The sequence below is a fragment of the Macaca thibetana genome, chromosome 3, assembly GCF_024542745.1.
Source record: "Macaca thibetana thibetana isolate TM-01 chromosome 3, ASM2454274v1, whole genome shotgun sequence".
Lineage (NCBI taxonomy): Eukaryota > Metazoa > Chordata > Mammalia > Primates > Cercopithecidae > Macaca > Macaca thibetana.
In genome coordinates, this window is record NC_065580.1 from 31242041 (window position 1) to 31264904 (window position 22864).

Below are 22864 nucleotides of genomic sequence, written 5' to 3' on the forward strand. Positions count from 1 at the left end.
ACCTACCTTTTTTTTATTTATCCCTTTGTACAGAAAATAACTTACCTACCTTTTTTCATTTATCCCTTTGTACAGAAGGGATTTTTTTTATCCCATCCCTTCTGTACAAAGGGATAAATAAAAAAAGGTAGATAAGTTGGGTGCAGTGGTTCACACCTCTAGACCTAGCTATTCAGGAGGCTGAGACAGAAAGACTGTTTGAGCCCAGGAGTTTGAAGCTGTAGTGTGCAATGATCACACCTGTGAATAGCCACTGCACTCCAGTGTGGGTAAAATAACAAGACTCTGTTTCTTAAAAAAAAAAAAAAAAAAAAAAGCAGGCAGTAGATAGTACACACAGCACTAAACTTCAATCCACAATAGTTAATTTCTGAAAACTGTCCAAATATTTGCCTTTGGCGCTGGCTCTCATTAAGGAACTAGTTCTATAACTAGTCAACACAATCACACACTTTAGTTATCAGTGGACAAAAATAGAAGCGGTAAAGATGTCTGTAAAAATATGACATAACCAAACCCCCAAAAATGTTCAGCCTTAATCCCTATTCCCAACTCTCATAACTCTTATGGCTATGTAACTGTCATGACTACAAAAAAAATCAGTCTGTCTGCACGTGTAATACCAACTCTTGTTAGAGTTTTCATGCAAAGCATTTCTCAAAATTGATATACCTGAGTCATACACCAACCTATCTGCCAAAAGATCCAAAAAATAGTAAACAGTTTAACTACCAATTATAGTTACTACCTGCAAAAAATGAGTAGGTGACCCCAGTGAATATATATACCAAGATTCATTTCTTCCTAGAACAAAAACGTAAAGAACTATCAAATCAAAATGACCAGCAGAAACGGGTCCTATTACAATGTACACGAGATACAGACCTTCTCCTCTCCTTATTCCCAGAAAAATAAGATATTGTTAATAAACTCATCCACCATCTCACATATCCCAACCCTCACTGCACTCAAGCCCCCTGGGGAGAGGTGCCAACAGTGCCCATGTGAAATGCGGCAGAGCAGTGGGTGTGGGCCACAAGACACTGAGACCTGCCCAATGATAGTCAGGCTATAAATATTAGAAAATAATACTGTGGTGATTTAAAATACTTGTCCCTTTGCATTCCCACATATATGTATCATATATTAATTAATTCTCCAACGTTTTCCTTTTGGTTTATGCAAAGAGGCATGGCTGCTTCCCTATTCTCACCTGGGTGTTCTCCCCTTCCAGTCTTGGTGGTCGGATGCTGGACAAGTGAATAGTCTTGTAATCGCCTGAGTTCAGCTTCACAACAATGGCATCAGCATTCAGAACCTGCATCACCTGTGAGCAAAAAGGAACATGCTTAAACCTGCTTCTATGTCCTCCATCACATGTCCAAGAGCAAGGCCCACCACCCTCACAGGTAGAAAGTGAGATCAATAGCCATTTGTGGGAGAAACAGTATCATCCTTCATGGTGCAACAATGTCAGAGAAAACTATGCTATAATTATCAGTTCCCAGAGACCTTATTATGATTTCTCAATGAGACAAAGTCTGTATCATTCATAAAGATGGTCTATCTTTTTTTATTTTTGCCCTGACCAAGATGTGTGGTTAACTACAAAGCTTAAGAACTGGAAATCCTGTCTCTACATGTAATTGAAGATTTTCCTTGAAACAGTTTCTAAACTAAAATCAAAATCTCAATGTGAATCTAGAAAAAGAGGCAAGGGTTGGATTTGAAGAAGGTACCAGCACTAGATGAGAAAGAACCAAAATAGGATGCCCCAATAGAGAGCAGAAAAATCAAAGGCAAGTGAAGGGCAGAAAGAATTGTCATCTCAGCATGGGAAAGGAGATGCTCAGCTGTTAATCTCACAGGCAGAAACATGAAATTACTGAGATATTACCTCAGATACTCTGAAAGCCACCTTTTCAGAGCACTACTACTATGGACATCTTTGTTTTGGAATCCAAGATCTGTAATACAGGACCCCACACTCAGAAGAAAAAGAACTAGTCTGGGATAAATTACAAGGATATGTAGTCAAAGGACAAAAGCATAAATATTCCTCTGTGAAGGTTATTAGAACATTCTACAATGTGTACAGAATAAAACTCCATTCACACTGGGATCTTACCACATCAGTGTTATAACTAGAACGCATAATACAGCCAGCAGTCTAAAATTCACCCAATTATATTCCATGCCTGTTTTTTTTTTCTTTCAAGCAACACTTTATTACAAGGTAGCTGTAGACTACAAAACACTGTCACCATCTACTTCATCTGCAGAATCAAAATCAAACTCTTCTAGGCTTCAATCAGGCCTCTTTAAGAGCTACCAGACTGAACAAACTTACAGGGTCAGCTGCCACACAGCGAGGGTGGACTGGCAAAATTTCCCTCCTCTTTTATGCGTGAAACAAAAGGAAGTAGACTCTTTTTTGCCATCATGGATGTCACACTGATAAGTATCTTAAAGGAGGCCTCCCTAACTATTTCTTGAAAGGCCTTAGATCTTCTAGCACAGAATGTATCCATTTACTTGCAGCTTCCTCTGAAAACAGCAATTCTCTACCTTTTCCAAAGAACCAGCCAGCCACACACCAGAAACACAAAGAACCAGCCAACCATACACCAAAGAGTAAGGAATGCCTTAAGAAACAATCCGAAGAAGGATATAAAACATAAATGAGAAATTACATATGACAGAAAACAGGAGGAGTTAAGTGCCATCAAACAGAATGAATGAAAAAAGAAAGATGACAGCTGGAATCAATCTGTAAGTCCACAGATGATTTACTATGGCTAGTGGATGGGAAGATATCCCTGGGTTTTACCACTGTAAGCAATGAAAGCAGATTAGAGAAGAACAGCCCAGCAATCAGAAAAGTAATGAAAGTTCTAAGAAAGAACTGAGTAGCTCAGAAGGAGAAATTTTTAATTTTCTACTATAATTAAGATTAACTTACAACCCTGAAAACAGCAAAACAACAACCTCGAATAACCATAACCATTCTCCTGTAACCTTGTTGACAGACCTGAGAATCATAGGCTAAACACCAAAACCCAGAGAGCCAGAACCCAAAATTCATCTGGCCAGAAAAACGTGAAGATTAATGGTACTCAAAGGCAGGATGAGTGATCATACCAGGACCAAGGTCAGGGCTGGTTACCCCAAACCAAACAGCCCCTTAATGCCAGTCCAATCACAAAAACACACACTCATGAGTTTAGAACTTAAAAACTGTCTAGACAGTATGACCAAAAATACAGATTCAGTCACTGAAAGAAAAAATAGAGTATATCTTATTCCCATTACCATCTAAACACAAGTAAAAATGTCCACAGTAATGGAATTCCAGTAGTGGGTTGGACAAAACTGACCAAAAAGAAAGACCCCAGCTAATGATTTCCCTATTGTTCAAAATCCCACATTTGGATGAAGAGAAAGATATTATAAAATGGATGACAGAACATTTTGCGGGGCAGGCGGGGTGGGGAGGTGTTCCCATGATATCTGCTATTCCGGTATCCTAATTTCAAGCTAAAGAAAAGAAAAAAAATTCCACTGAGCCATACTAAGCAAAACAGCTACTATAGCAAATCAATACAACTCCTCCTCCAAATGGATACTCAAAGGATAGAGGGTAATTGTCAGATGTATCAAAGGCACATACATCACAGGATTTCCCGAATCTTAATGCTGGACAGACCTACACCTTCTCTCAAACCAAAACGAATTCTTATTGTGAACTCCCAAAAACATAGGGAAATTCCTATAATCAAGACACGAGAAATATCTAGAGGTTTTCTGCTCCCTAGTCATTCTTAGAGAGTAATAAAACCAAAGAAAGTATCATAGTCCTCACATCTTTACCCCCTGATTACAGAACAATGAAGATCTAAGGATGTCCTGTAACGTTACTGGGATTAGGCACCCCTTGTAATATGTCAGCAGCAGTGGCAGCTATGAATTCTTGGAGCTGCAAATTTTAGGCCCCAGCAGCAGAATCTCTCTGCTGCTCAGCATCTCCCTGATTAGAAACCTCCTCTTCAGGAACTGCGCACTCTGCTACTGCCAGCTAAGCAAGGTTTAGCTTGCTGGTGAAGGTAGGAAGGGTAAGTGAATGTGTGCGTGTCCGCGTGTGTGTATAAGTGGGGTTTACGGTTTTTTATTCCTCTGTAAATTGTGTCATTACTGTCCAGAGAACAAGTAGCTCCTGAGCAGAGACATGGAATCGGCAATAAAATACTGGTTACAGCCACGCACTGTGCAGTAAGTGAGATGCAGAGTGGATTACTATCTGAAGCCAGCTCATCAGCACCATTACCGACCACATTTTAACAGTGATATTTCTTCTGGTGCTTTTCATCAGGATAACTGAAGTATGCCCACACTGCCCACTTTCTCTGCTAGCTACGGATCCCTAATCAAGCCAACCCCATGTATACTCACACCCCACACACCAAGAGATAACCTAAGGCACTGGAGCAGAAATCTACATGGAAAAAGTCACTAACTGGACTCAAATACGTGCACTAAATCCAATTCTCTCCTCATTTCTTGAAGCCCAATTACAAAAGGAAAAAATGGTTTAATGATAACAAGGTGTAGGCTAAGGGCTGCCATGAGTCAAGAAAACTACAGAGTTCTGTCAGGGGAACATCCATGCCTATCTTCAGCCTCTGTCACACTCTCTCATCTGTGCAGCCTGTCCACAGTGCTTACTGGGTACAACGGGCTGCTGTTGTTCAGATTCTGAAAACCCTGAAGCACACACAAAACAAACAAAAAAGCCTCCTTTTTGTTCAACAGCCTCCTGAGTTGTGGATATAACCACCAATAGTCCCAATGCTGCCAAAATTTCCAGTACCAGATAGAAACAAAGGATTCTCCGCCCAAAAGGGCCTTCTACAGGCATGACCAGAGACTGTGCTTTGATGAGGCCACTGAGAATGACAACACATACCTCTTCTCCTCTCTGAAATCATGACATCCGGCTGTTTTTCCCACTCCCTAAGGTTGTATGCTATGTCTCTTCTCCCCAGTCCCCCAGAAGAGTACAGTTGCCCCCCCCCCCAGTCCTCAACAAAAACAAACCACAATATCCTGATGGAGGCACCTCCAGGCACCTAAGCACAACCAAACCAGATACTCTTAGGATGTACTTACATGAAAATCAGGCATCAGACAACTTTCAACAGAGGGACAGCCTACACACTACCTGAGCAGTACTTCTCAAGATTGTCAAAGTCATCAAAAACAAAAAAAAGTCTGAGAAACTGACATATCCAAAAGGAACCTAAGGAGATATGACAACTAAATGCAATGTGGTATCCTGGAACAGCAATAAAGTATAAATAAATGAATACCTGAATAAAATATAAACTTTAGTCAATAACAATGTATCTATATTGATATACTAATTATAACAAATATACAGTACTCCCATAAAATATTAATGACAGGGGAAACTGGGCTGAGGGTGGATGAGTAATGTAAGAATTCTGTACTACCTGCTTAACTTTTCTGTAAATCTAAAGAGTGACCTAAATGAAGTCTCTAATAATAATTTTTAAAGCCAGGTTAATATTCTTTCAATCTTTTCTAACTCAATCACTTTCTTTTTCTTAGCAGCACACTGGTTTACTAGTATAAGCTGCAAACCAAGTCTTGACCCCTTTTTGGTTCAGCAGAGCCCACCTTTCTAGTGAGACAATCTCCAGAACTTCCTTTTCAACTGAAAGTCAAATGGCAAAAGGCAAGGAAGTGGAAGGTATTTTTTATTTCTCTCCATATTACCACATGAGAATACACTGGAGAAATCCAGATAATGCCAAAAATATTCAGCTGCATCCTCGCTTAAAAACCATGTCAGAGAGCCACTGCCATTTAACATACTACTGACAGTCCTAGCCAAAGAAGTTCAGCAAGAAAAAGAAACAAAAGGCATCTAAATTGGAAGGGAAGAAATAAAATTATCACTGTTCCCAGATGATGTATATATAAAAGACCCTAATAATTCCGCAAAAACTGTTAGAATAAATGAATTCGCAAAGTAGCAGGATATAAAGTCAACACACAGAATCAGCTGCATTTCCACAAACAATAAACAATCGAAAAAAGAAAACTAAGAAAATAGTTCCTTTTCCAGTATCATCAAAAAAGAACAAAACACTTAGGAATTAAGCAAGGAAATGAAAAACTTGTACAAAGAAAACTACAAAACAGTGTTGAAAGAAATTAGAGACATCAATAAATGGAAACATGTCCCATGATCATGGTCTGGAAGACAATACTGTCAAGATGTCAATACAACCCAAAAGTGATTTACAGATGTAATGCAACCCCTATCAAAATCCCAATGATTATTTTTATGGAAACAGAACAGCTCATCCTAAAATTCACATGAAATCTCAAGAGACCCTAAATAGCCAAAACAATCCGGAAAAAGGACAAAGCAGGAAAATTCACATTTCTTGATTTCAAAGCTTACTACAAAGCTACAGTAATCAATACCATATGGTACTGGCATAAAAATCAGACATACAGACCAATGAAACAGAATGAAATCCAGAAATAAACCCTTGCATATATAGTCAAATGATTTTCGAGATGGGTGCAAAGACCAGTCAATGAGGAAATGACAGTCTTCAACAAATGGTCCTAAGAAAACTAGATAGCCACATGCAAAAAAAATGAAGTTGAACCCTTATGTAACACCAAAACTAAAAATGAACTCAAAATGGATTCATTACTTAAATATAAGAGCTATAAAACTACAAAACTCTTAGAAGAAAACACGGGGCAGAAACTTTGCAACACTGGATTTGGCAATGATTTCTCAAATATGACACCAAAGGAATGGGCAATGATAGTACAAGTTAGATTTCATGAAAATTTTGTGCAACAAAGTAACATTTTGTGCAACAACCCCAAAATGGGAAAAAATACTTGCCAATCATATATCCAACAAAGGATTAATATCCAGAATATATAGAGAACTCCTAAAACTCAACCACAAAAAAACAAAAACCTCAATTATAAAACAGGCAAAGAGGCATATAAGTGGAAGCTAAGCATTGGGTACACATGGACTAAAGACAGGAACAATAGACACTGGTGACTTCTAGAGCTCGGGGAGAGTAAGGGAAGGAGCCAGGGCTGAAAAACTTCCTATTGGGAACTACGCTCACGACCTAGGTGACTGGATCCTATTCCAAACAATATACCCACATAACAAACCTGCACACGTACCCCCAAATCTAAAAGAAAAGTTGAAATTTCTTTTTTAAATGCGCAAAGGACTTGAATAGACATTTCTCCGAAGAAGATACGCAAATGCACAGGAAAAGATGCTCAACATTACTAATCGTTAAGGAAATACAGATCAAAACCACAATAAGACATCACTTCACACCCATTAGGGCGGCCACTATAAAAAAAAAAAAAAAAAAAAAAAAAAACCAAAACCAGAAAATAACAAATGTTGGTGAGGATGTACAGAAAGTAGAATCCTCATTCACCGACGTAAAATGGTACAGTATAGTAATTCCCTCAACAACTTAAAAATACAATTACCATATAATCCAGCAATTCCACTTTTGGGTACAAACTCGAAGTAATTGAAAACAGGGTCTCAAAGAGATATTTGTATAACCATGTTGATAGCAGCATTGTTCATAATAGTTAAACTGTAGAAGCAACCCAAGTGTGTCCCCATGGACAGATGAACAGGTTGTAAGCAAAATGTATACACATACAATGGAATATTTTTCACCCTTAAAAAGGAAGAAAATTCTGACTCATCCTACAACATGGATGAACCCTGAGGACACTATGCTAAATGAAATAAGCCAGTCACAAAGACACAAAGACTCTCTGATTTCACTTATATAATTACTTAGAGTAGTCAAACTCACAGAAGCAAAAAGTAGAATTGTGGTTGCCAGGGCCAGAAAGAGGGGAAACAGAGGGATGTAGAATTATTGTCATTGAGTATAGTTTCAGTTTTATAAAATGAAGAGTTGTAGAGATAGGTGGTGGTGATAGTTACATAACAATATGAATATAAATACCACTGAACTTAGAAATGGTTAAGATATTACATATTACACTTAGAAATGGTTAAGATATTACATATTATGTTGTGAATTTTGTCATTATAAAAAAAATTGAGGAAAAAAATTTTCAGAGACATGATAATGAACTCCATCTAGAGCTATGACTGGAAGCACAGCAAAGAACTATCAGGACAAAAGCAAATACATTCTAAAATCTACTGTACCCATGGATAGTTTATACCCTGATCTCCAAAATTGGACTTGGCCACCACTGCCAGTTAACCACTTAGCGCTCCTAGACAAAGCCCTAGTAGGTAAGCTCCTTGAAGGCAGGAACCACTTCTAGTTCTTTTACATCTTTTCTAAGCACCTAGTTCAGGTCTCTGTTTGCTTAATCTATATATAGGTACAGAGAACCAAGCAACAAGCCTCTAACTAGGCAGGGTGGTAAGGAGATACCTCTTGAGGACAAGCTTCCACTCCATCCCTCTCCCATCCCCCACAACAATGTTATTCAGGTCTGTGAAATCTGCAATGCCCAAGGATCCAGCAGCAGGAACAGGGAAGCCAAGCCACGTGCTCAGGGGACCATATGGCTACAAACAGCACAGATCAGCTAAAACGCCACAGGGAAGGCAGGGAGGGAACTGGCAGGCCACGACAGGCACAAAAGTCTTGGGCAAGCTCAGCTAATCGCTGTGAAGTGAACATGCTTCTCTGCTAACCTGAAGAGACAAGGAGAGCCCTTCCTTTGCATTCCATTCCTCAAGAAGTAAAACTGCTTAAGCAGACAAAGGGAACCAGTCTTTCAATAGGCTACATGTATCAGAGAATACTTCGTCGAGTTTCACATTTCTGAGGCTTAAGCCTCTTGGCACTCTGACCTACAGCTTTGCCTCAGTTCCAGAAATCAACTGTAGAGCCCCAGAGGCACCCAGTTAGAGGCCATAGGTTACCCTCTGCAGGCTTTTCAGGTTTTTAGCGAGGCCCTGTACAATTAATTCCTAAAAAACAGCGTGACTGTTGAAGAGGGAATCACTATTTGTTAGGGCTTTACAATCACATGATCTTTACAAGCAGAATCATTCAGGGAAGACTTGCAGGACTTTCAGACTATGTGAAGGTCCCAGGTACCTTAGAACCTTTTTAGGATTCCCTGAAAAAAACTGTTTGCCACTAACAGATATTTTAAATCACGTAAAATGATATATAACTGCTGCTGATTTCCAGGTTATAAAAAGTAATATATGTTGATATATGTTGATATCCAGTGTTCTACAACAAAGGCCGGCAAACTATGGCCCAAGGGCCATCCAGCCCACTTCATATTGTTATAAAGTTTTCCTGAAATATTGCCACAACCATTTGTTTACACACTGTCCATGTCTGTTTTCCTGCTACCATGGCAGAGTTCAGTAGTTGCAACAGAGACCATAAGGCTACCAAGCCTAAAATATTTACAATGTGGTCTTTAAGAAAAAGCTGGCCAATCTCTGTTTTACAACATATTAGAAAATGAACACACTTAGTGGTATATACTGGTTAATATTTCTATAGACATATTTGGCAAATGTGAGCCAAATCATTTCTAAGGAAATAACTGCCAATTAGTTGGAGATTTCTTCCACTTTCTAAATAATGAAAAAAATTCTCAACTACATGAATATAAACCTACTGGGGACTGATTTAAAATATTATGGTGCAGCCTACGTTGAAATATTACACATCAATTAAAGAAGTAAGCTCTTTATTTTGGTTCCCTCTCTAAACACCTCTAGATAAAAGGGATCTGAGGCCGGGTGCGGTGGCTCACACCTGTAATCCCAGCACTTTGGAAGGCTGAGGCGGGCAGATCACAAGGTCAGGAGATGGAGACCACAGTGAAACACCATCTCTACTAAAAACACAAAAAATTAGCCGGGCACGGCGGCAGGCGCCTGTAGTCCCAGCTACTCGGGAGTCTGAGGCAGGAGAATGGCATGAACCCGGGAGGCGGAGCTTACAGTGAGCCAAGATCACGCCACTGCACTCCAGCCTGGGTGACAGAGCGAGACCCTGTCTCAAAAAAAAAAAAAAAAAAAATGAATCTGTATAACCTATCTATACATAAGCTCAAAAGGAAGAAGATAATGAGAGAGAACACTGCAACAAAACTCTGGAAGCTGGAAAGCAGATGGATGAGTAGTAACTTACTCCACTGACTCACAAAAGCTAAATCCTGAGACAGTGGCGAGAAAACACAATAGCCAATCTGATTTATACTGCAGTCCCACTCTCCCTAATCTGCCAAGACTCAGAAACTGTCAAATCAAGCATCTCAATTGCAAACAAAAATGAGACCAAAAACGATGAATGGTTTCAAATCTTTGTAAGAAGCAGATGGATTTCAAGATGTATACCCTGGCCAGGCACGGTGGCTCACACCTGTAATCCCTGCACTTTGGGAGGCCAAGGTGGGAGGATCGCTTGAGCCCAGGAGTTCAAGACCAGCCTGGGTAACATAGGGAGACCCCGTCTCTACAAAAAATTTAAAAATTAGCCAGGTGTGTTAGCGTGAACCTCCCAGCTATTCGGAAGGCTGAAGCAGGAGGATCACTTAAGCCCATGAGGTTGAAGCTGCAGTGAGCTGTGATGGCACCACTGCACTCCAGCCTGGGTGACAGAGCAAGATCCTGTCTCAAAAACAAACAAATATGTATACCCTATATCCCACACTAGGGTCATTGCTTCTAAACTCAGTGTTTTAATATCTCATTCTCAAATAAGACAGAAAACCAAGGCTCAGCAAATATCTGAGGAAAGCCTCTAATATGAAAAATAAGGGACCAAAATAACCCAAAGAGGGGAGAGGAGAGGCCTGAAGAACATAGCGAGTATGGAGGAAAAATGAAATTAAAAAAAAAAAATCAATTTTGCAGAAAGCTAAGAGATTATTTTTATCTCTGAAGTAAGTATTAAACTTTACTTTTTATAATAGTAAAAGAGAAACATGCAGAGAACAAATAAAGCTCTTAAAAAATAAAACAGTATCATGTCAATAACACTACTGAAAGATAACTATAAAGAAATCTAAAAAGAATAGAAGATGAGATAGAAAATAGGAGAAAAAAACTGAAAGACGAGCCCACAAAATCCAACCACCAAACAACAGGAGTTCTAGAAAAAAAGAGAACAAAGATTCTAGATGGAAACCAACAAAAGAGAGAGAAAAAGTCTCAGAATAAAACAACCAAACATTGAGGCATAATATGCTCACATATAGATAAACAAAAGTGCATCGCTATGAAATGTTAGAATACTAGGATCAAAAAGAATTTGCTAAAACCTTTCAGAAAGAAAAAACACATATAAGGATGAGAAATCAGGAAGGTTTCAGATCCATTAGAAAAAAGAAATCAAAAAAAATTTCTGATAACTACTGACAGTGGAGCAATACTGATAGATACAATTCTAATGGAAAATGACTTCTAAAATAATTCTATATCCAGCTAAACTATCAAGTGTATGTAGAGAATGAACATGAAAGGTCTCAGAAAATTTACCTCCCAAGCATTCTTTGCCATGAAGTTAGAGAATGTGTGCCACTAAAACAAAGTAGCAAATTATAGAGGAAGCTGTGAGATCCAGCAATCCTAGCCCCAATCCAAGAGTAAGGCAAAGAAATCCCCCAAGACAATGGTGAAGAAATCCAAAGATGACAGCTCTAAAACAGGCAAAAAGAGAAACCAGTCCAGATTGATGCAGGCTGCAAGGCTCCAAGATAGTGTTAGCAGACAGAATGAATCTCCTCTTGGGAGGAGATTTAGACAGAGTTTGGAGGTTGAATTAATAATAAGTGTATAAAAAATGTAAATTTTAACAATTATTAACTCCAGGGAAAACAAAAAAATTGTGCAGAAAACTAAAAGTAGCCATAATATGCTATATAGCACAGTGGTGATTATCATTTAAAATAAATACAGAATATTAACTAAATTATGACATAATCATATTGGAAGAACTGGGTAAGAGCACTGTGCGTCCACATGAGTAGGCGTGCTTATATGAAAAAACTAAGCCCTCCTCTTCCATGGTATGAAGGAAAGGAGTTGTACCTAAAACTGAAAAATTAAGAAATAGCCATGTAAATGTTTTATTCAGAGATGAATTAGCTAAGAGTTGAAAGTGACTGCCTCAAGGAAGAGTGAAATTGAACTGGTACATTCTTTAGTAAGCCTATAAAAAATTTTTAATTTTCTGTATTAAAAATAAAAATGTGCAAACTTAAAAATTACACACAAAAGAGTACAGATCAGTGCTATTCAAAGTGGCTGCCAGTCTGCAGTAAGATAAGGAACTTGTACTAGAGCATTAATCAACTACATCACTAAGAACATTGCTGACTTTTTTTCTTTTTTTTTTTTGTAGTAAGCTTTTCTTGATGAAGGAAGCAATGCCTTGATTTACATTCTGGCCCAAGCTCCTTATGTCACTTTATCAAGGCATTTTGAGTAGGACTGGTATAGATCAGAGATCATCAAACTATTAAGTAAAAAGCCAGATAACAAATATTTAAGGCTTTGCAGGCCACACAGTTTTATCACAAATACTCACCTCTGCCATTATGGCACAAGAACAGACACAGACAATACACAAGCGAACACATATAGCTATGTTCCAATTTATTTACGATACTGACATTTAATTTCACATAATTTTCACATGCCATGATATATTTTTTATTAACACAAAATCCTTTTTTTTTTTCAATGTAAAATCCACAGATCATGCAAAAACAAGTGCCCAGCCAAATTCAGCCCATGGGCCATAGTTTGCCAACCTTGAGATGGACACTATGATCAACTTTGTTAAAAAAAAAAAAAATTAAAAAACAAGGCCAAGATAGTGTTTCATGTAGTACGGGTATTTATGCTTATCTTCTTTATGTTTTTTCCTGTTTTAAAAGCAAAACTAATGCTAAAGAATTTTTAAAAGTCAGTAAGTTTTAAAAATTCTACCTATTTCTCTCTACCCTCTAAGCAGACATACACCCAAATAGCCTCAATTTATGTTTCAATTTCTACAGAAGATTGGTTATTCCTCACAATCCTCAATCAGATGATTCCTAGGGACAATCTCCTCTACTTTGGCACTGTAATGAATAAAACTTCATTGTCATGATAAAAGCCTTGCTCTCTTTTAAAGAAAAAACAGATTCTAGGATCCTAGATTTTTTTTTTTTTTTTGAGACGGAGTCTCGCTCTGTCGTCCAGGCTGGAGTCCAGTGGCGCGATCTCGGCTCACTGCAAACTCCGCCTCTTGGGTTCACACCATTCTCCCGCCTCAGTCTCCCGAGTAGCTGGGACTACAGGCGCCCGCCACCACATCTGGCTAATTTTTTTGCATTTTTAGTAGAGACGGGGTTTCACTGTGTTAGCCAGGATGGCCTCGATCTCCTGACCTCATGATCCGCCAGCCTCGGCCTCCCAAAATGCTAGGATTACAGGTGTGAGCCACCGCGCCCAGCCAGATCCTAGATTTTTAAAAGTGGAAAAAATTCTCCTATAGGTAGGTTTCCCTTTTTAAATTACCAGTAAAGTCACATTTAAGATAAATGCAAAGCTCAATAATCTAAATCCTTTGAATTTTGTTCTTATGCAGTACATTAGTTAACTCCCCAACCAGCCAAGGCCCAAAACTCTTCAAAATATTCTAGGTTTTTCTACAAACTCAGTTTTAATCGAGGAAAGGCTGGTAGGAACACAATAGGGTTTTAAGATCCTCACATGCCTCATCTACATCAGTAATGTCACAGCCTCTCAAAGTGAAGATGGCAAAAAATTGAAGGCCTGCCTCCCTTTTTGGGTGAAAAATCATCCTTTCATTATGTAGCTATGTTAACACAGAACACACTACGGGAAGCATAAGCACAACTGAGTGAGTTCCAAGTAGGCAGAGCAACCCATGTCCAAGTGTCCACACAGGTACACGCCTCACACAGTCTGCATCAAGACCTGGAGGATGCCAGGATATCCCACCAGGGGCAACTCCCACCCATGCCTACCAAAAGGAATGATTATGGCTAATCTCACAGCTGCCTGGACATCACCTACAAAAAGAGGGAAAGAGGCCACTAGACCACTCTGTGACCTATTACTTTGGGCATCGTAAAAAAAGAGTGAAGAAATTTAGCCAATTCCTCAGAGGTTGCTAAAATTTTACCATTCTAAGACAGTCGCAGGATTTCTCAGGCTCACAGTGCCACCTAGTGGCTTTCCATCCTAAACTCATGGTTAGTTGACAGGGAGACAGCACCTCTCAGTCCAAGAATTTGGCACTTAACCACTTTTAGCCCATAAAAACAAAACTTCTAGCATCTCTTGGCAAAAGTAAAAATAGGCTGGAAAACATTACAGCATTTTGGGAAGACACAGATAACAGATCTGCTACTCAAGTTACAAAACCATGCAACTAAGAAAAAACATTTTTACAGCACTGCTGATACCACCAAGGATAATTAGCTCCAGTTTCCTTCAAAGCAGTCTATCCCAAGACACATCAATGGAGAACTCTCTGGGGAAAACAAAACAAAACAAAAAAACCAAGAGCTCCAAAACAGAAGAGAAACTTGAGGTCATATAGCTATGGATGCGCCTTGACTTGAAACAGGGTTAACTCCTGATAAACCCATCATAAGCTGAAAATACTGTAAGTTGAAAATGCATTTATCTCTCTTCAGGCAGGGAGGCAGGGAGGCAGGAAGGAAGTGCACTTAATACAACCTACCAAACATCATAGCTTGGCCTAACCTACCTTAAACATACTTGGAACACTTACATAAGTTTACAATTGGGCAAAATAATCTAACACAAAGTCTATTTTATAATAAAGTGTTGAAGATCTCATTTGATTAATTTACTGAATACTAGACCAAAAGTGATAAACAGAATGGCTGTATGGATACTCCAAATGTGGTTCCTACTGAATATCTATTGCTTTCACACCATTGTAAAGTCAAAATATCTTAAGTCGACCCAGCATAAGTCAGGGACCATCTGTACTTGGACATAGGAAATCTTAAGACAATGCTATTTGCTAAGCAGAGAAAAAAGAAGTCCTAAAATATGAGAGATATTTCAAGCTAGTTTGAAGTTAGCTAATTTACAAAGAAATTTAAATAGTCTAATGGTTTCTAAGCCCCCTACAATAAACACACACACACACACACACACACACACACACACACACACACACACACACACACACACCCCTACTGGTTTGCCTTGAAATTTTCAAGAGCTTCAGCATTTCTAATTGTTCAAATCCTTGTATTATTACTCGCCTGGCAGTGTCCACTATGCATATCAAGATGCTGAGAATGACTCACCTTGGCAACAAACTGCTTGTCCTTTTGGTCCAAATTAGCAGTGGGAGCAACATAGTCTCTCCATATTCTCAGCCTGCGCTCTTTGGCAAACCTGGCAACAAAGCAAGGATGCAAGATCATTCAGACAGACTAAGTCAGCAAATGGAATCCACCACTACCATGGGAGCGCAGTTGGTGCAGCATCCTACTCTACCCTATAGACATATCCAGAAGAAAGACCTGTAAATGAGAGTAAATGAAAACACGCATGATACATATATATACTGTAAACCCACAGCTGGGAGACTATGGTCCAGGACTATGGTCCAGGCATACAATTTTTTGAGCCTAGATGGTTCGAGTCCACCTTCATTATTAACTCTGGTTTATCCAATATCTCCTGGGTGGCTACTACAAAAATTAGGCTGACAAACAGAGAGTAACTGCTCTCTTAAATGGGAAGAACCCACACATCTAAACAAACATACTTCTTAAAAAGCACAGACTTGCTCAATTTCTATCTGAATTATAGAAAGGTTACCAGCTACCAAATCCTATATATAAGAACAAAACTGTCACGACTGTGTATCTATAGAATAATTAGAAAATGAACAAAATCCTTATAAAATTCACTGACAAGAGTTAAAAAAAAAAAAAAAAAAAAAAAAAAAAACCTATGTAGCCAGAAATTTATCTTGAAGTATTCTGCCCAGTAGATATTTTCTGAGCCAGACTATGAATGGAATATGTGCAAAGATCAAAAAAAAAAAAAAAAATCAATGAACAGCTGTCTTAAACCACTTACAAATAAGTGAATACATGTGCAGTGAAATACATGGATACATGTTTCTGAAAACAGTATTGCAATCTTTTGTTTTAGAGAAGCAGTAAAATGAGAAAAACAAATAGCAGGATATAGCAGTTGTAAAATGCATGAAGTAATTCAATATAGAGGATGCAATTTTACCTACAATTCAAGTAGCTCAAATATAGCATGCAAAACAGCAGACAAGTAATCACATATTATCGAAATATGATTTGCATTCTCTGGTCTAAGCCTGTTTTTTAATGATGAGCACTTCCCCCAAAAATCCATAAAATCTTCTACTGATGTCATATAACATGTAGATATTATTTTCAATGCATTCACTTTCTTCAAAGAAAGGCAAGATACTGGGCCAGGCGCAGTGGCTCACGCCTGTAATCCCAGCACTTTGGGAGGCCAAGGCGGTGGATCATGAGGTCAGGAGATCGAGACCATCCTGACCAACATGGTGAAACCCAGTCTCTACTAAAATACAAAAAAAAAAAAAAATTAGCCGGGTGTGGTGTGCGCCTGTAGTCGCAGCTACTGGGGAGACTGAGGCAGGGGAATTGCTTGAACCAGGGAGGTGGAGGTTGCAGTGAGTGGAGATGGCGCCACTGCACTCCAGCCTGGTGACAGAGTAAGACTCTGTCTCAAAAACAAAAGGGCAAGAAATTAAAGAATGCAAAAAAAAAAAATCAAATTAATTTAGAATACTAACGAACATAACAGGATTCTCTGAACCAAACAAAAGAAATTGACCATTGTAGAAAAATCAGGGTATTTGGAACACTGTACTTGATATGGTTATTATAACTTTCTAACTTAACTGTAGAACAACATTAAAAAAATTCTAAGCAATCACTGTTTTTTTCCATCAGACAATATACATGTCAGATGGGCCATATCAAATGGCCTAGATTAATATCTACTTTTATAAAAACTTGCAAATACTTCTGCTTATAGATACTGAAGGATGAAAAAGACCTAAGAAATGGAACAAATATTACAGTTATTCATTCAGGTCATTGCACATTTCTTAGCTGTATATCTCAGTCACAAAAAAGTAGTTATCAAGACCATTATAACTTTAAGATTTCGAAACAAGTCATACAGCAAGCAAGCCTTGAGAGTGGACTATTGTCATCAGCTGTGTGTTGTCTTTGCTTAAATGTATCATAGAAGGTAGTGATTCAGACTTTCCTGAGCATCACTGCCATTCATCTACTGTTGCTACCTGCTTTATTTTCTTCCATCTACCCCATCAAATGGAGAAAGTTCACCTACATCTATATCTTGACCTTGACAGTTGAAATGGCAACTAATATTTGGAATTTCTACATGCAGTTTTCTAGAAACAAGTTATTCCTATATCTGCTTTAATGATAGGCAACAAGTCAAAAACACACCAGTAACATCTCAGGGTTATATTAGCATTTATAACCGAAACATACTTTTAAATAAGTTAGGGCACAGTCCTCACAACAATATTGAATGGTCCTGGTTTAAAACCCACAGGCTCTGTCTTTCCACCATACCCCTGCTCCTGTCTATCTGTTTGGGAGCAGCTGATAAACAACTTCATCTTTCTCAAATAAGCTTCAAGTTTATTACATTTCAAATGTGTAACACCCAGAACCTAAGCAAGGGGCTTGGGAAAAAATGACCTGAAAACATTAAAAAAGCAAATCAAGTGAAGAAAAATGTCTAACTGAAGACTCTAAGTCCTTACTATCCAGCATTCAATTAGACTGAACCTGAAGACCAATATTTAAGTCACTCCTCCATAAGGAACTGCCCTACTCCTTTACTGAAGTAAAATGAACACTGACACACAGGGGTGTGAGAAAATCACCAGATTTCTTTCCCTAAAGATCCTTAACAAGATCCATAGCTGGAAGGCCTCTAGGACAGACCTTACCTCTCTGCCGCCCTCAGCTTTTCTGCGCCCCGGGTGTAAACTGCAATCGACCAATCCACACAGCGTGCAAAACCTTCCTTCAGGAGGAGCTCTGTGATGTTGCCGTTCTGAAAAACAAGATACATGAGAGGCAGGTGCAGATTAGACTCTGTTGCAAAAGAATCCATTTCTCTAGATTTCTGACACAATTAACATAGTCACAATCTAGTCTGCAGTTTGTTTGTTTGTTTGTTTACAGTTGGGTAGCTTCTCTCACTAGGAAACCACTCCTAAGATGGGAGAGATGTCACTCTGAGACTCCTTTCAACAGCCTTGGCTTCGTATCCCCACAATATCCACCATAATAACTCACTTAATAGGAGCAGGATAAATGCTAGTGGCATTGAAGGGAATTGACATTTCAATAGCTCTTCTTGTGGGCAGAGGAGGATGTTAATCTTTAATAGAGATTACACCTTATTCTTCCTTCCCTTAAGATCAGCACTTCCTTCCCCTTTCATAAGAGCTGAAGAACAGGCTGAGCGGGGAATAACGGAAGCTACACTGTGCCCAGTGAATTAAAATTCACACTCTACCGTGACACAGAGCCATCTGGCAGGGCACAGCCAGACAGCACTCCAGAAGAAACAGACATGACCTTGGCACACCCTAAACCAAGCCTCTCAACCTCCCACAACTGCCATCATGGAAGAATTATCTAGCCAAAGAATAAGGAGCTTAACTCTGTATTGGACACAGGTTACAATAATGAAAATCCATTCAAATTTAGGTGTTAAAAAGAAGGCCATCTTATGTCTAAGAATAGCCCAACTATCAAAATGCACAATAGGGCAAAACATCCAATAATCGCAACTATAAGAACATAACCTATTCCCTGCTAAAAGCAGAGTTAGAAGGTACCTGGAATACAAAGCCTGGAATACAAAAAATAATTTTTCCATACCTCAGTTTCCTCATCATTGATCTACCAATACTTTAGCTAGCTGACTTCTAGACCTCATCAACCCTATTCTACAAATTCCAGTTCTACTTCTAATGAATGTAGCAACCCCTAGGACCAAACAGTTAGATAAATATGTGATCAAGTTCCTCTTCCTCTTATGAACCCACTAACACTTGAGATTAATTTCCTAAAGGTGAGAAAATTGTCCAATTCTGTAAGACAAATGATAACTCCCTAGAAAATGCCTCAAAAATCACCAGATATTAATAATAATCTTGCCATATATATATATATTTTTTTTTAGAGACAGAGTCTCGCTCTGTTACCCAGGCTGGAGTACAGAGGCATGATCTCGGCTCACTGCAACCTCCACCTCCCGGGTTCAAGCGATTCTCCTCCCTCAGCCTCCTGGGTAGCTGGAACTATAGGCACATGCCACCATGCCAGGCTAATTTTTATATTTTTAGTAGAAACAGGGTTTCACATGTTGGCCAGATGGTCTCGATCTCCTGACCTCATGATCCATCCACCTTGGCCTCCCAAAGTGCTGGGATTACAGGCGTGAGCCACCGCGCCCAGCCAACATTTTAATGGATGTTAAACACAGAGAAAAAGAAGAGAGAGAGAAGCAAACTCCTGTTCTTCAAACCCCAAATGATCCCTAGCCCATCACCACCCAGTCTGCACAGACACACTCACTGGATGAAGGATGGTACCCAGAATGTTCTGGTTGTGGCAGCTCTCCAGAATGATCTGAACATCTCTCTGAAGCAATCGCGACTCGGTGAAAAATTTGGCTTCTGCAGCAAAAGGCTCTGGAGTTTCACTGCCATCTGCTTCCCGTCGAAAAGTTGGGCACTAAAGCAAAGGCAAGGTAAGTGAGTAATGCAGCCTAAATGTGAGTGCTAGGCACTCTCACCCCACACTAAGCCTTCCAAAAAACACACATGCCATGAAGCTAAACTCAGGAAGGTCTTAAATCAGCCCTTCTAATTTAAAACACACTGGTAAAAATGGACTGGAAATATCATCATCTCAGACTTCTTGGCAAAGATAGATAATAAAACTCACATTATCGTGAGGACAATAATTTTAATTACAGTAAAAAGTGGCCTCTTACCAATAAAAGACTTGCCAGTGCTTAGCTTTTAATCTCAGATTTTTTAAAAACCAAAATGAATATTTTACATCAATGCTTAATGCAAGTCATATTCAGCAAACTTCATAGCCTCTCATTGCTCCATTTCTCTAAGTTTACATACTCAACAACCCTAAGCACAGTCCATTCCAGACCCAGAATACTTTAAAAAATAAATAAATAAAGTTATTTGGTCCAATTAGAACTGTCACACTACGAAGTTTAAACTAAAACAAGTATAAAGTCAATGTTAATGGCCCACATTAGGAAGAAACAGCAGATCCAAAGTCCCCAAGTAGAAGAATCCATCACTGAATATCCACAAACTCTATACCCACCACATAGCCAAGAGTATGGTCTGACCTTGATGCCTGACAGCATGACTGTAACCAGGTAGTAATCTGGGAGGAGCAGGGCCCTGACCACACTGCCATCCCGCACATGCTCGATGATAGCTGCATGACAGAATAAACAGCTTAAGTCCTTAGCAAACGTCCTAACAAGGATAACCACTGCCCAATCAAACTGCATTTAACACAGTTTCCTCTCCCCAAAATCCCTGAGAAAGCCTCCCTCTGAAAAGTAAGGATGCGCTGGCAGATCGTGAGGGTTTACATAGCAGACTCTTGCACAAAGGATTCCTGAGGAATGCAGATTAGGCCTGCTTCTCTGTCTTCTGAACCTTCTGGAACCTCGTGGCTCACACTGAAGGTTTGTTATCCATAAGCTAGGATGCTCACCTGAGTACTAGGTGCCCAACAAAAAACAATTAGTAACTTAAGATTGGTAAAAATCTTATTTTACTGAGTCTGCAGTTAGCAAGGTCTCAAAACCGGGCCAAAAACTATATAGCACATAAATACACATAACAGTCAGCCCTCTGTATCCATCGGTTCCACATCCATGGATTCAACCAACCACAGGTCAAAAATATTCAGAAAAAAGAAAAAATTCCACAGAGTTCCAAAAAGCAAAACATGAATTTGCCACACACCATTATGTTGAGTCCACACAAATGAAGTGGTGTGTAGGCACTGTAACAGTTATTGTAAGTAACCTAGCGATGATTTAAAGTATACAGAAGGATGTGAGTGGGTTATAGGCAAATACTGCACCATTTTATATAAAGGACTTGAGCATCTTTGGTTCTGGTATTCCCGGGAGGAAGAGCGGGGCAGGGTCCTGGAATCAATCCCCAACGAAGGGTAACTGGATCTGTTTAGATGTATACAGAATACATGTTGCTACCTCTAAGTTTCAGGGTTGTTATTTAAACAGCCTTCTGTTTGAGACTAGAACATAATCAATGTGCAAAACACCAGCAATTTACTACCCTGCAACAGCACAGGACTAGCCTCTGCAGAAGTATCTGATGTGACCTACATGAACTGAATCCAAATTCCCTTCTGAAATACTAAGGTGCTGTTTTAACCTTAAGGATTTCCCAAGGATACTAAATAAGTATAAGAAAGGCTTACTAGATTTTACGAACCTCAAGAAGCAAAGAGTGCAAACAGAAAGAAATCACCCTGAGTTGTATCTGTCTGTTCCCGCCAGCCTCACCATTAACAGGCTTCTGGTGGTGTGAGTCCACAAAGTGCCTTGGGTTTTCAATGGTATACTTGAGGTCCCGAATAGTATGTGAACCGTTCCCCTCACTCCACATCCCTTTCTTGGCTGCCTTTGCTTGTTCTTCACATTCTGAAAGCCGGTTCTGCTCAGGACTGGGACATAAAATATAAACAAGAGTGGTTAGTGAGTTCCCAAACAGAAATATGAGGCTCTCTGACACATTTTCTTTAACATCTTCACCCCTTGAAGACACCAAAGGTCTGTTTCAGATCCATGGCTTAACATATAACCAGAAAATCACCATGATTGCAATTTCTAGATTCCAGACTTGTCCCTTCAAACAAAAGGTTAAATAGTAAGAGCATTTAATGAGACAATCTAAAGAACACACTCTCAGTACTGCCACCATCACCAATGAGAAGAGAACAAGTTAGTGGCTCAGAGCTGCTCCAGTGGGTAGAGCTTCATTTAACCATCCCAGATTCAGGAACCGGAATCCCAGGCACAGCTCAGTAGTGCAGAGAAGCCGACTAAGAATCACTCTTTCTCTCTCTCAGTTTACAGAACAAGGCTGAGGAATGTGGAATGAACACTGCTATCACAGATAATGTTACCCCCAAACTACTTACACATTCAATAAGGCAAGCTAGACAAAAGCAGCTTGAAAATGGAAGCCTCCTCCTTCATCAGGCAAGAAACCAAACTATGTACTAGAGCAGCCAAAATATCAGTAGACAAACCAAATCAAGTTTTTTTAAAAAGGCTAGAAATGGCTCCTCTTTCTCTGTTATATCTGAGCTAAAGGCAGCATGGAACTGCATGGCTTTTGCATAATCTCAGACACCCAGTGCCATCAACAGCTGTATGCATAAACTGAATCTCTTCTCATCTTCAGCAAGAGGGATTCCTAAGCAAGGGTGACCTACCAATTTCTCAAGCCAGAAGTCTTCACCTCTCTTCCCTTCCCTACCCCAAAAGGCAACCACACTCTTAGGGATCCAAATTCACAGTCAAAATTAGATGAAGAAATGTAGTGTAAGAGATTGAACCAAACACAAAACTGGGAAAAAGTGACTTAAAGTC

At 39.3% G+C, this 22864-nt stretch overlaps 1 protein-coding gene across 1 annotated transcript in view; it reads right to left on the bottom strand.

Moving 5' to 3' along the window:
- The window catches only part of SND1 (staphylococcal nuclease and tudor domain containing 1), a 438972-nt gene that overhangs the window by 368963 nt on the left and 47145 nt on the right, over positions 1 to 22864 (bottom strand). Inside the window, exons 5-10 of the mRNA XM_050782556.1 lie at positions 21773 to 21933; positions 20573 to 20664; positions 19771 to 19929; positions 18129 to 18235; positions 15424 to 15514; positions 1214 to 1327 (exon numbers count right to left, since the gene is read on the bottom strand). Of these exons, the coding sequence (XP_050638513.1) occupies positions 1214 to 1327; positions 15424 to 15514; positions 18129 to 18235; positions 19771 to 19929; positions 20573 to 20664; positions 21773 to 21933 (724 nt within the window). The remainder of the gene's footprint in view (positions 1 to 1213; positions 1328 to 15423; positions 15515 to 18128; positions 18236 to 19770; positions 19930 to 20572; positions 20665 to 21772; positions 21934 to 22864) is intronic.